Consider the following 15,383-nt stretch of genomic DNA (forward strand, 5'->3'; position numbering starts at 1 on the left):
GAGTGAGAGAGAAAGTGAGTGAGGGAATATTGCCCAGGGGTTTGTATGAAACCACAATATCGACATTGTACATCCAGTTGACAGGTTTTTGTTTTGTGTTGCAGGTACTCCTTTGACCTGTGTGGGTTTGAGGCTGCGGAGTCTGCCGTTCTGCAGGCATCCAGTCGCGGCAGTAGGGGTCGCTGTGAGCAGCCGGCAGTGGTGGACAACTTCCTGTCCCACCAGGAGAAGAAGCAGAAACACCGCAGGAAGAGGAAGTGCTTGCAGAGCAGAGACCACCTGAACTTCCTGTCTGAGCTAGAAGAGGTATCAAATCCAACTTCCTAATAAAATGTCATAAAACTTAGTGTAGGATTAGAAAGAAGTTGCCACTAGACCTATTGTATATGATGTCACAGAGATATCAGAGGACAGGTCCATTGTAATGGCTGGAAAAGATTAAATAGACCGGTATCTAACAAATGTTGAGCCCATGTGTTTGATGTGTTTGATACCTTTCCTTTAATTTAATTCCAGCCATTACAATGAGCCCGTCCTCATATATTTTTGCCAACCAGCCTCCTCTGGACTGTATGTATTATCCAGTACTGATATGGTCTCTCCTCTGGACTGTATGTATTATCCAGTACTGATATGGCCTCTCCTCCTCTCCTCTAGACTGTATGTATTATCCAGTACTGATATGGTCTCTCCTCTGGACTGTATGTATTATCCAGTACTGATATGGTCTCTCCTCTGGACTGTATGTATTATCCAGTACTGATATGGTCTCTCCTCTGGACTGTATGTATTATCCAGTACTGATATGGTCTCTCCTCTGGACTGTATGTATTATCCAGTCCTGATATGGTCTCTCCTCCTCTGGACTCCTCTGGACTGTATGTATTATCCAGTACTGATATGGTCTCTCCTCTGGACTGTATGTATTATCAGTACTGGTATGGTCCTCCTCTGGACTGTATGTATTATCCAGTACTGATATGGTCTCTCCTCTGGACTGTATGTATTATCCAGTACTGGTATGGTCTCTCCTCTGGACTGTATGTATTATCCAGTACTGATATGGTCTCTCCTCTGGACTGTATGTATTATCCAGTACTGATATGGTCTCTCCTCTGGACTGTATGTATTATCCAGTACTGATATGGTCTCTCCTCTGGACTGTATGTATTATCCAGTACTGATATGGTCTCTCCTCTGGACTGTATGTATTATCCAGTACTGATATGGTCTCTCCTCTAGACTGTATCTATTATCCAGTCCTGATATGGTCTATCCTCCTCTCCTCTGGACTGTATGAATTATCCAGTTCTGATATGGTCTCTCCTCTGGACTGTATGTATTATCCAGTACTGATATGGTCTCTCCTCTGGACTGTATGTATTATCCAGTACTGGTATGGTCTCTCCTCTGGACTGTATGTATTATCCAGTTCTGATATGGTCTCTCCTCTGGACTATATGTATTATCCAGTACTGATATGGTCTCTCCTTTGCACTGTATGTATTATCCAGTACTGATATGGTCTCTCCTCTGGACTGTATGTTTTATCCAGTACTGAAATGGCCTCTCCTCTGGACTGTATGTATTATCCAGTACTGATATGGCCTCTCCTCTGGACTGTATGTATTATCCAGTACTGATGTGGTCTCTCCTCTGGACTGTATGTATTATCCAATACATTTATGGCCTCTCCTCTGGACTGTATGTATTATCCAGTACTGATATGGTCTCTCCTCTGGACTGTATGTATTTTCCAGAAATGATATGGTCTCTCCTCTGGACTGTATATATTATCCAGTCCTGATATGGTCTCTCCTCCTCTCCTCTGGACTGTATATATTATCCAGTAATGATATGGTGTCTTCTCTGGACTGTATGTATTATCCAGTCCTGATATGGTCTCTCCTCTGGACTGTATGTAATATCCAGTACTGATATGGTCTCTCCTCCTCTCCTCTGGACTGTATATATTATCCAGTAATGATATGGTGTCTTCTCTGGACTGTATGTATTATCCAGTCCTGATATGGTCTCTCCTCTGGACTGTATGTATTATCCAGTCCTGATATGGTCTCTCCTCTGGACTGTATGTTTTATCCAGTACTGATATGGTCTCTCCTCTGGACTGTATGTATTATCCAGTACTGATATGGTCTCTCCACTGGACTGTATGTATTATCTAGTACTGATATGGTCTCTCCTCTGGACTGTATGTATTATCCAGTACTGATATGGTCTCTTCTCTGGACTGTATGTATTATCCAGTACCTTTTTGGCCTCTCCTCCTCTCCTCTGGACTGTATGCATTATCCAGTACTGATATGGTCTCTCCTCTGGACTGTATTTATTCTCCAGTATTGATATGGTCTCTCCTCTGGACTGTATGTACTATCCAGTACTGATATGGTCTCTCCTCCTCTCCTCTGGACTGTATGTTTTATCCAGTACTGATATGTCCTCTCCTCCTCTCCTCTGGACTGTATGTATTATCCAGTACTGATATGGTCTCTCCTCTGGACTGTATGTTTTATCCAGTACTGATATGGCCTCTCCTCTGGACTGTATGTATTATCCAGTACTGATATGTCCTCTCCTCCTCTCCTCTGGACTGTATGTATTATCCAGTACTGATATGGTCTCTCCTCTGGACTGTATGTTTTATCCAGTACTGATATGGCCTCTCCTCTGGACTGTATGTATTATCCAGTACTGATATGTCCTCTCCTCCTCTCCTCTGGACTGTATGTATTATCCAGTACTGATATGGTCTCTCCTCTGGACTGTATGTATTATCCAGTACTGATATGGTCTCTCCTCTGGACTGTATGTCTTATCCAGTACTGATTTGGCCTCTCCTCTGGACTGTATGTATTATCCAGTACTGATATGGTCTCTCCTCTGGACTGTATTATCCAGTACTGATATGGTCTCTCCTCTGGACTGTATGTATTATCCAGTACTGATATGGTCTCTCCTCCTCTCCTCTGGACTGTATGTATTATCCAATACTGATATGGTCTCTCCTCCTCTCCTCTGGACTGTATGTATTATCCAGTACTGATATGGTCTCTCCTCCTCTCCTCTGGACTGTATGTATTATCCAGTACTGATATGTCCTCTCCTCCTCTCCTCTGGACTGTATGTATTATCCAGTACTGATATGGTCTCTCCTCCTCTCCTCTGGACTGTATGTATTATCCAGTACTGATATGGTCTCTCCTCTGGACTGTATGTATTATCCAGTACTGATATGGTCTCTCCTCTGGACTGTATGTATTATCCAGTACTGGTATGGTCTCTCCTCTGGACTGTATGTATTATCCAGTACTGATATGGTCTCTCCTCTGGACTGTATGTATTATCCAGTTCTGATATGGTCTCTTCTCTGGACTGTATGTATTATCCAGTACTGATATGGTCTCTCCTCTGGACTGTATGTATTATCCAGTACTGATATGGTCTCTCCTCTGGACTGTATGTATTATCCAGTACTGATATGGTCTCTCCTCTGGACTGTATGTATTATCCAGTACTGATATGGTCTCTCCTCTGGACTGTATGTATTATCCAGTACTGGTATGGTCTCTCCTCTGGACTGTATGTATTATCCAGTACTGATATGGCCTCTCCTCTGGACTGTATGTATTATCCAGTACTGATATGGTCTCTCCTCTGGACTGTATGTACTATCCAGTACTGATATGGTCTCTCCTCCTCTCCTCTGGACTGTATGTTTTATCCAGTACTGATATGTCCTCTCCTCCTCTCCTCTGGACTGTATATATTATCCAGTACTGATATGTCCTCTCCTCCTCTCCTCTGGACTGTATGTATTATCCAGTACTGATATGGTCTCTCCTCCTCTCCTCTGGACTGTATGTATTATCCAGTACTGATATGGTCTCTCCTCCTCTCCTCTGGACTGTATGTATTATCCAGTACTGATATGGTCTCTCCTCTGGACTGTATGTATTATCCAGTACTGATATGTCCTCTCCTCCTCTCCTCTGGACTGTATGTATTATCCAGTACTGATATGGTCTCTCCTCCTCTCCTCTGGACTGTATGTATTATCCAGTACTGATATGGTCTCTCCTCCTCTCCTCTGGACTGTATGTATTATCCAGTACTGATATGTCCTCTCCTCCTCTCCTCTGGACTGTATGTATTATCCAGTACTGATATGGTCTCTCCTCTGGACTGTATGTATTATCCAGTACTGATATGGTCTCTCCTCTGGACTGTATGTATTATCCAGTACTGATATGGTCTCTCCTCTGGACTGTATGTATTATCCAGTACTGATATGGTCTCTCCTCTGGACTGTATGTATTATCCAGTACTGATATGGCCTCTCCTCTGGACTGTATGTATTATCCAGTACTGATATGGTCTCTCCTCTGGACTGTATGTATTATCCAGTACTGATATGGCCTCTCCTCTGGACTGTATGTATTATCCAGTACTGATTTGGCCTCTCCTCTGGACTGTATGTATTATCCAGTACTGATTTGGCCTCTCCTCCTCTTCTCTGCCAGGTGGTGGTAAAGCTGCAGCAGCTACATGTGTCTCACCGACGCTACGCCTCCTGCTACCCCCAGCAACCCTACCCCTCCATCTTCCGCCTCAACTTCCACCATCACTACTACCCCCTGACCTATGACCCCTACCCCTGTGATCCCGCCCCGTACCTTCGCAGGACCGCCGAGCTCAAGGCCAAGAGGAGGCGCGGCCGGCCCGCCAAAACCAGCGAGCCAATCACATCCAAGCTGCCTTTTGTCCAGGGTTTTGGGTATCCGCTGGCGGGGGGGAACTACTATGCACCATATGCCATGCCTTATGCCCCGCCTCTGAGCCTGGGCTACTACACCCCATCACCCCCACTCTACCTTCCCCACCATCCCCACGGCCCTTCACCACCCTCCCCCTTCATGAGGCCTGCCGTCCCCCCTCCGAAGTTCCACTCTGGGGGCCACTCCAAGCTCCAGTCATCTAGCGGCCCACTGCAGGGCTCCTCTGGTCGGGGAGAAGGACTGGGATCCCTGGGTGGTGGAGGTCTTGGAGGGGTGAGGCTCCACAAGAGGAAACACAAGCACAAACACAAACATAAGGAAGAGCCCAACCTCCTCTCACCCCATGACAGACAGGAGCTGGGCGGGCTCTTCAGCGGTGCCAAGACCAATGGGCTGCTCAACCTGCTGACGGACAGGTGGGAGATGACCAACCAGAAGCGTCAGGAGAAGCAGAGGGGGGGTGGGAGAGGCTCTAGAGGGGGATCCAGGGGAGCGATGTTTGAGTCGAACCCTCTCTCTTCTCTCTCTGTGGACCATTTCCAGTTCCGCCAACGCACACCCGGAGAGCCAGTGTGCAGCTTTGTGAGCAACTACAGCAGCCAATCACTGCGGCCAGATTTGACCTCTGACCTTTTCAGATTGCGGGAGGAGAAGGAGGAGGGCAGTGGGCATGGCAGAAGGAGGGGCTTACCAGTGTTCGGAGAGGAAGGGGTGATGTCGTTCCACAATGCCAGGACAGAGAAGATCCATGAAAGAGAAGAGTCCTTCCACAGTTCCAGCCCCACTCTAACAGGTAACAACGTGTTACTATTCTATTAGACTTATTACCATGTTATAACACAGCCCCACTCTAACAGGTAACAACGTGTTACTATTCTATTAGACTTATTACCATGTTATAACACAGCCCCAATCTAATAGAATAGTAACATGTTACCCGTTAGAGTGGGGCTGTGTTATACACCAGTATCTCTCCTTGCACATCATCATCTGCTCATTTATCACTCCAGTGTTAATGCTAAATTGTAAATAACTTCTCTACTATGGCCTATGTATATAAAAACAATATGGGGATGAGGTAGGTAGATTGGGTGGGCTATTTACAGAAGGACTATGTACAGCTGCAGCGATTGGTTAGCTCTAACAGGTAACAACGAATTATTAATAGTAACAGGCTTATTACCATGTTATAACACAGCCACACTCTCTCCAGATATCTGATTTTTCAGATTTAGCTCAAAATATATTGTTGTACTGAGGCAGTGGATGCGTTAATTCTTGTTCCGATAGTGGAAAACAACATCAGTAGTTGCTTATTATTCTGTTTTTACATCAAATGTGTGATGGATAGTGTTTAAGGTGTCTTCCCAGTTTTTGAAGCACCCAGATGAACATGTGTAAGCCTATAGCAGACAAAGAGGGAGTCAGCTCCTAAATCACCAAATACTGAACAAATGTGTTTGTGGTACATTCTGTATTCTGAGTGCATCGAGCACATCTGGCCAGAGAGGGAGAGAACGAAACGCATGGGTGGAGAGGTCTATAATTCACCAATCTCTCCCTCCCTCCCTCTCAGCCTGCCAATGGTTGGTCCCAGAGATATATGATTCCCAGGTTGTGATTTATATTCTCCAGACAGGCAGTAAAAGGCTGTGGCTCTGTTAACAGAGCTGGCTACCAGCCAGGACTTTAATGAGTGGGGCCTAGTCCAGCGGAGGGGGAGAGAAGCCAGGGGCTCACTTAGATTACATCCCCCTCCCCAGGGGTCCCATGGGAGATGACTCACGCACACACTACCCCCCTCTCTAACTGCCTTCTTCTACCCCTTTTTCTCCCTCTCCCTTCCTCCATCTCTTCTACTGCTCTAGACAGGGTATACCCCCTCTTTCTCTCTATTCCCTCACTCTCTCCTCTTCCTGTTCCCTCTCTTTCCCCCATCCTCCCCGTCTCTCCACTCCCTCTTCCCCATCTCCCTCTTTCTCTCCTTCCTCTCTCTACTCCTTCCGTCTCCCTCTCTCCTCCCTCCACCAGCATGACTTACTGCTACGTCCACAGACCAGCCCTAGCCCAATTAAACACACGCACACTGACACACACACAGACACACTGATCCGAAATGTATATTATTCTCCACTCTTGTGTGATTGAATGTTTCTAAATAATTTCTTCCTGTGATTGAATGTTTCTAAATAATTTCCTCCTGTGATAGAATGTTTCCAAATAATTTCCTCCTGTGATTGAATGTTTCTAAATCATTTCCTCCTGTGATAGGATGTTTCTAAATAATTTCCTCCTGTGATTGAATGTTTCTAAATCATTTCCTCCTGTGATTGAATGTTTCTAAATCATTTCCTCCTGTGATAGGATGTTTCTAAATAATTTCCTCCTGTGATTGAATGTTTCCAAATAATTTCCTCCTGTGATAGGATGTTTCTAAATAATTTCCTCCTGTGATTGGATGTTTCTAAATCATTTCCTCCCTGTGATTGGGTGTCTCTAAATCATTTCTGCCCTGTGATTAGATGTTTATCTGAGCCTTATTAGAACTGTGTGTCTGCTCCCACTAATCAGCTGGTTCAACTGCACCTGACAGCAATCTCTCACCATCATTTGCAGAAAAGCAGGTCATCCTTTTTACAGAGTTAATGAAAGTGATTTTCTCTGTGTGTGTGTGTGTGTGTGCACACCCACACCCACACACACACACAATATATAATTCATTCTCCTGCAGTTGGCTAAAAGCTCTGGATAGCAGTGTACCTTAAACACAGGTCTAGGATCAGGTTACCATACCAAAATCTTAAACAGGACACAGAACTGACCTCAGACCTGTAACTTTATTCTCCACTGGACTGAGGCTATAGATATTGAGCTATACGTACTGCTGAAGGTAATCATTTTTATGATGCTAATACACTGAGTGTACAAAACATGACAGGTGAATCCAGGTGAAATCTATGATCCCTTATTTGATCCCTCAATCAGTGTAGATGAAGGGGAGGAGACAGGTTAAAGAAGGATTTTTGTCGAGACAATTTACAAATTGATTGTATGTGTGGCATTCAGAGGGTGAAGGGGTAAGACAAAAGATTTAAGTGCCTATGAACAGGGTATGGTAGTAGTTGCCAGGTGCACCAGTTTGAGTGTGTCAAGAACTGCAACGCTGCTGGGTTTCTCACGCTCTATAGTTTCCTGTGGGTATCAATAATGGCCCACCACCCAAAGGACATCCAGCCAACTTCACACAACTGTGGGAAGCATTGGCGTCAACATGAGCCAGCATCCCTGTGGAACGCTTTCCACACCTTGTAGTCCATGCCCTGATAAATGTAGGCAGTTCTGAAGGCAACATTGGGTGCAACTCAATATTAGGAAGGTATCCCTAATGTTTTGTACACTCAAGTGTATGGAGCTCATAAATTCCTGTCCCTGTGTGTGTGTGTCCTTGTGTGTGTGTGTTTCTGTTCCTCACAAATTGCTACTACTCAGTGCTAGTGTATTGTCTCAGTAGAAGAGAAGCTATGGACAGGAGGCTTTATATTTTATCATGATCGTATTATGATGCAGGTCTTATCTCAATACCATTGGGCATGTTTACAATACTAGAGTCAGGACTAAACGTTGTATGTCTTTTAAAATCATCAGCAAGCATTTGATAGCTATGAAGACCAATGATGGATTAAATATGAATTCATTTGTGTGTCATTCAAATGTATTTCGGTCTAATTATCACTTTGTTAGACGTAGTGGTTAGTTAGTACTGTTACATTGTCACAGCTTAGAACAACGTGGAGGAAAACCCTGAAATACTGAGAAACCACACTGAATAGGAGAGAATGAGGTAGAGAGAGGAAGAGAGCAGGCGCGTTTAAAGGCGGCTCTTTTTGGGCCTGTTGTGTCTGATTGTGCTATTCCTCCATTTTGGCTTTGGTTTAATCTGGGAACACTGCCCAGAGAAGAGGGGGTGGGGCTGTGAGAGGAGGGAGGAGCTAGAGAGGGAGAGAAGATCTGAATTGCATACTCCTCACATCCTCTATCCTTGTCTCCTTCTCAAAACCCATTGAACGAGGAAGCCAGAAGTCCTTCCCAGACAGCAAGAGCGAGATAGGGGAGAGAGAAAGAGCTGTGTGTATGAAGGGCAGAGTTCCCAGTTCATCAGCACGAAGGAAACAATATGGCTCCAGTTTCCTCTGCTCAGCCAATCTTATGCTGATTTTGTGTGTATGTGTGCCTGCTTGTGTGTGCATTTGTGTTATTATCTGTGGTGCGTGTGTGTGTGTCTGGCCTGTTTGCCAGCCGGTGCTCCAGATGTGTAGAAACACTGTTGTATAGCGACACATTTAATGGCTGGACACATTTCTGTGGGTTTCCTTCTAGCAGAATGGAAGCTCCTCTCTCTCTCGCTATTCATCATTCTCTTTCTCTCTGTCTCTCTCACTATCCATCTCCTCTCTTTAGCACAGGATGGAATCTCTACTTCTGTTTCAGCTGCAAGGCAAGCCTGAATATGGCAGAAATTAGCAGGAAGGAGCTCGAACAAAAAACAAAATATTTCAATGAGCAGCAATGTGGGCTTTTTGTTGGTATTCAAGACAATTCTTTCTTGGTAGCACTGTCTTGTGAACCCCCTAATTTAGCTTTTGTTTCATTCACTGTTAAACGGCTGATATATGTCTTGTAGCCCCCCCCCCACTCTTCTCCATCTTACATTGTCAAAGTGCGGCCACACATCTAACGCTCTCCTCTCTCTCTCTCCTCTTTCTGTCTGTCTCGCTCTCTCTTTCTGTCTGTCTCTCTCTCATTCTCTCTGTCTTTCTCGCTCTCTCTCGGTCTCTATCGCTCTCTCTCTCCTTGTCTCTCTGTCTCGCTCTCTCTGTCTGTTGCTCTCTCTGTCTCTGTCTCTCTCTCTCTCCCTGTCTCTCTGTCTGTCGCTCTCTCTGTCTCGGTCTCTCTCTCTGTCTGTTGCTCTCTCTGTCTCGGTCTCTCTCTCTCAGGTGTTCCAGGTAAGAGGAGATATAAGCGTCATGAGGTGGAACAGATCCACGGTGAGGTCAGGAGGATGTGTTCTCTCAACAATCAGAGGAGCTTTGAGCACGTGCAGAAGATCCTGCGTGTGAAGCGTCTCCAGCGCCAGGCCAAGACCGGCAACAACGTTGTGAAAAGGCGACCTGGTCGCCCCCGGAAACACCCCATTGATGAATTCGAACCCAACAATTACGGGAGCGACATAGGGAGGGGCTTCGGGATGCCGGTGCTGGAGAGGTGTGTGGACCTACCGGGCAAGCGGAGCTTAAGACCAAGTCCCGCCCCGCAGCCTCTGGAGTTTTCCAATCACGACTCAATCTCAGTGGCTATTGAGACGGTAGTTCACAGAGCACGTTCTCTGGCGCCCCCACTGACCAGAGGAGGGAAACGCAGGGGTAGACCCAGGAAGGAAGAGGGAGGGGATATGGCGTTTCATTAGCTAATCAGTCAGCAGGACAGTTGCAGATACAGATGAGCTCTGACCTATCAGAGAGCTGGTGAGAGGAGCTAACACTGGCCTTAGCAGCCAAAACGGACATCAATTCTGGGACCTCTGTGCACTTTGACCTATTGGCCTGTCTGTTTCTCTTCTATGATTGGATGTAAGGAGTGTGTAAGGAGAGTAATATTAGAAGAGCAACAGTGTTGCACTTCTGAAGACGGACAATGACACTTACCATACATGTATGTGAAACAATGATGCGTATGGTACTTTAATATGATACTGTATGGTACTTTATGGTACAATATCTGATACTATATGGCACTATTTGATAAGGTACTGTATGATACTATGGTACTATACGGTATGAAATACAATGGTACTTTATGATAGTCTTTATCTGAATGTGGCATTAGCCACACCTTTACCAGCAGACGGGGGGTGGTGATTGGTTAATATGATATTGTGCAGCTCTGCTTAGTTTTGCCCCCCCCCTGCCGCAGAGATACTATAAAGGCAATATGCTGTACTGAGCCTCCCTGGCCTTTACAGCTATGATCTAACTGTACATAGGAACATACTCCACTTTTACCCGCCTTTTACCCCGCAGAATACAGTCCATTTACATGTACTGGCTCATATCAAACTGAAATGTTGTACCATAGTCCATAAACATTGGGATTGTGGTTTTATAACCAAAAATAGACCTGGATGTGACTCAGGACATGTTTGTTTTCAGGTTGAAGGAACCACATCTATTCATTCATTTATTCTGTGTATATAAGAAGGTCATCACATACATGGGAATATCAGGGGTGTTTGGTGAAACCTTAAAGGTCAACTTTGGGCAAAAACACAAAGATAACGGTTTTTAACTGTATAACTGATCAATACTCCATCATACCAGGTCATTTAATGCAACAACAAAAAATATATAGATAAGATATTTGGCTAAAGAAGTGCCATTTCCTACCGATCTCTACAGCTTCTGTCCAAAAACAAATCCTGTGAAATGACTTCTACACATGGAGGAGATACTGGCTAGCTACAGTGGCTAGCTTAGCTAACAAACTAGCTACGTCGGTCGCAGCGTAAGAACAGAATGACACGTCGATGAACCACCAAACCACCAACACCCCATTTCTGTTTGAAAATTGAGAAAGAGGCGGGGTTGGACCATTTTTTTGTTCCCAATGTCGACCTTTAAAGATGGTTTTAATTTGCTATCTAAACATACACTTTCATTTAATCAAAGTCAGCACTTACATGCTTGTTCTAGCCTTACGATTTGGCCTTGACTTCATTGGTGGACATCCATTCAGAAACGTGTTTTAATGTAAACTATTTGAATATGCAGGATGCTCAGCCAATGGCGTCAAACCTAAGCCCAAGCCTGAGATTTGATTGGACAGTAAAGATGGAGGAGGACTAATGATCAGTGTGTGGTACTCTGATGGTTTCTATCTGAGTAGTGGTAGGAAAACAACATGAGTAGTGGTAGAAAAACAACAATTAAGTATTGGAATAGGGAACCAAAGCCTCAGAGTTATATGTGTTTCACAGACTTGTCAGACAGGTGTGGGGTTGTCAGTGTTCTCATTCTGCAGCTAAACACACAGGACATTAGATGTTAGCTAGCTAGAATGTTTTCAGTATTTCATAAAATAGCAGTAGGTACGTATTTCATTGGGACCTATGTCTAATGTAAACTTGGGAAGCCTCTCCTCTCTCTGTGAGGGTCTTGTCAGCTCCAGCAGTTCTGCACGTGCCTTATGTTTGTTTCTTAAACCATCACATCTCATTCTGTGGGAATTAAAAATGGCAGAGAAGTCACTGAGATTGAAACCACGTACTAATGATTGTGCATTTTCGACACGTGTGTCTTAGCCACCACAACACGGGCACTACCTATGTCCCTTTGCAGCCATACGTACAACAGGCCTGATTCCATTTAAGGTTTCACGCCCCTTATGCTCACCCCTGGCTCTTTGGATTGAACAGATAAAAGAGCTCTGTGAAGCACTCTATTGGAGAGAAAGGTGGATCCATCACCATGCAGTCTTTTAATATCTGAGCTGTGAGGAGCACAGGTGGTAGGAGCCAGGGAAAGTGGACTTGAATCTAAATGGAACCAGGCCCCCCGGGCTGTGGGCGTGCAGGCTGTGCCAGTGGAGTTCTGGTGGGAACCATGCTGTCTTACGTAGTTGTTTGCTATGCATCAGGTCTGGCCTGAGCTGTCTGAGGAGTCCACCCTTCCACATAGACAAATAAGTGTCTTATTTACCCAATAAAACATGCAGTCATGTATCCAGAAGTGTGAATAATATCAGTAATAATTTGTAAAGCGTTGTGCAGAAGGTGACTATCATTTCATGTCAACTTTAGTGACTGCAGCTCCCTGCAGTGCTGCCTTAATCAGAAGTCAAGCTCCAGTAGTGAAGTGTTTATCTGTTGTAAATAGTCTGTTCTGTTGTGTTCTGCCTGCATGGATACAAACTGGCCTCAGCTACATATGCTGGCATATCCCCTCAGACCAACCTAAGCCCATCCTAGAACACAGACCCATCTTAGTCAACATTAGACATTAGAACCAGCAATACCCCTTTAGTCAGTCTCTATCCATCAATTAGAAAAGTCATCAAACAGTCATAGCAAGGTTAAGATCCCAGGACCTGTGCCAGCCTATGATAATGACTCTTGTTGCACTTCAGCCAAGACCAAGAACCCCCATTGGCTAGCAGCTATACTCCCCTCAGCCAATGGGTGCCTAGTGCAGAAGTGCGTGTGTGTGTGTGTGTGTGTGCACAGAGGGCATTACCAAACCACGTACTCAGACCACGTGCTCAGAGGGCATTACCAAATATACACCTGTCCTTGTCAGTGTGTGCGTCAGTTCTAGGCCACTTCGAGAGAACAGAGACTGAACTGGATCTCATAACCAAACTACACCTTTCACAGGAGGCCTGGATCTCTCTAACCGGGTCTGGGTGTCTGAGTGTGGTCTAGTGGTAGTCTAGGTTTGGTATAAGGGGTCTAGATGTGGTATAGTTGCGGTCTAAGGGGTCTATAGACTTCAAGCTTGGCAGCTCAGTATTCCATGGTTGGTCTCTGATGTTGGAGTTAAGCCACTGGGATCTGTCTGTTTCTCTACCAGCCGATGTTCCGGTGCCTTCTACAGCTGACTAATATTGTCCTGATCCTCTGCTTAACTACACACAGAGACCGACCGCATGGTCCAGTACGGTCAATGTGGGTTTTACGGTCCCTGTTGTGTACTGGATTCTGTATTCACTCTGGTCCAACTGTGTGGCTGGTATGACTACAAGTAGAAGTTTCCCTTAACCACAGATCCAGGATCAGATCACCCAACCCTAAATCATAACTTTCATTATCAGGGGGATGAAAGAACATCTTGTCCTGGATCAGTGGTTAGGGAAGAGTTCGACCCCTCCACACTCAGACCAGTCTGACTAGTCCAATACAGCCACTGGAGCTGAATCATACTGTATGCATCTCAAATCACTCCCTACACCCTAAGTAGTGTACTACTACAGAAGACTATATGGAAAATATGGAGTTATGTGAGAAGCAGCCACAGTCTCTACTAATATGTGTAGTCATTAACATATGTTATGTTTCTACGCTATATTGTTGTTCAACGCTGAACATGCAGATGAAGGGTCGATGAGGAAACCAATAAATGTACTTTGCAAGAGCACAAAGCTCTTAACTGTGTTGGCATATTTGAGTTTGTATACATAGTGTATTTGAACCTTTTTACTAGAGTGGGTTTTCCTTTATTAGCATGCTCCACTTGATTGTATTCATCAATATTTTAGACAAGCGGAGAAGTTGAATTTCAATTGAATTTGGAGCAAGACTTGTACATTGTTTGATATGTTTCTTTTTGTAATGGATTTTTAATTCATAAAGCATTTTTGTACATTGTATGAATATAAAAAAAATGCAAATATTTGACATATAGAAATAAGTAAATACTTAGATGCTCATGCATATGCATATATCCTTCTTAGTATGTATGTGTAAATGTACACATATTTTGTATTTGCCTTCGCTCATATACAGATATATGTCATATGCACATATACATGCAATATATATGTATATCCGTGTCTGCTGGCATGCTTCTGGTCATGTTTACCTATCATGATCTTGTAGTCTATTTTTTTTATTTCTTTTCTCTGAGGAAAAGCTTGTTCTTTTGCTACCATTTTCCTGGCTGGCAGCATTGGGCACTTATTAAGATGAAATACAGTTGAACTTGTTCATGTTATTCATTGTGTGAAATAATAAATGAATTTATTGAAAGCTGATGATGTCATGGATATGTTTGTTCTGACCTCTTATTGAGGTAACCTTCCACAGGGGACATCGGTGTGTGTTCCAAGTGCACCCTGTTCCCTATATAGTCTGCTACTTTTGACCAGTTCTCACGTTATTTTCACACTCTACTAGCTTGCAGAGGATCACACACACACACACACAGTCTCACACTTACATTTTACTCTCACACCTGCATTACAACACACACACACACACACACGCATTATGTCCTCGCTATTAGCATAACCTACAGAGTAGATACCCTCTACTTTCGCCCTCTGTTAGTTCATCAAGAGCTGTAGGCTGGGCTGCAGGCCACTCTGTGATTGGTGTAGGCTAAGAGGGAAGTGCCTTACCATTGGCCGCTGCCACCTTGTAAAATTCTCCTGTTGCCATGGTTGCAGTGTGAACTGCCCAAATGTGTGTCTGTGCATTTGGTGTAGTGCTGTAAATGTTGGCACCGGTGTTATTGCGCTAAAATCATTCCTCTGATGGAACTCTGGAATGTAGTGCTGTCACACTTAAATCTCCCCTCAGGAGCCCATGTTTGACTGATCACAATGCTTGCACTGGTCAGTGCACTCCTCTTTACCCTAGGGGTCAGGCACCTAACACATTTAAAGCATCAAATCATAACTCTACCAGCAGATAAATAACACATATAGCTCACCAACTCTAACAGATGAAGTGATTTCTAGCATTGCCATCTATTGACTACCACAACTCTCTCCACAGATCTAATCTGTCTTTATGAAAGGTTACAGGGTGAACAGACA

General features: G+C 44.4%; 1 protein-coding gene across 1 annotated transcript in view; it reads left to right on the forward strand.

Annotated features, from left to right (window-relative positions):
- LOC112262801 (SET-binding protein) overlaps positions 1 to 14,595 on the forward strand; it is a 16,496-nt gene extending 1,901 nt beyond the window's left edge. Inside the window, exons 2-4 of the mRNA XM_024438572.2 lie at positions 105 to 306; positions 4,542 to 5,589; positions 9,791 to 14,595. Of these exons, the coding sequence (XP_024294340.1) occupies positions 105 to 306; positions 4,542 to 5,589; positions 9,791 to 10,260 (1,720 nt within the window). The 3' untranslated portion in view covers positions 10,261 to 14,595. The remainder of the gene's footprint in view (positions 1 to 104; positions 307 to 4,541; positions 5,590 to 9,790) is intronic.
- The last annotated feature ends 788 nt before the right edge of the window (positions 14,596 to 15,383 follow it).

The sequence above is a fragment of the Oncorhynchus tshawytscha genome, linkage group LG12, assembly GCF_018296145.1.
Source record: "Oncorhynchus tshawytscha isolate Ot180627B linkage group LG12, Otsh_v2.0, whole genome shotgun sequence".
NCBI lineage: Eukaryota > Metazoa > Chordata > Actinopteri > Salmoniformes > Salmonidae > Oncorhynchus > Oncorhynchus tshawytscha.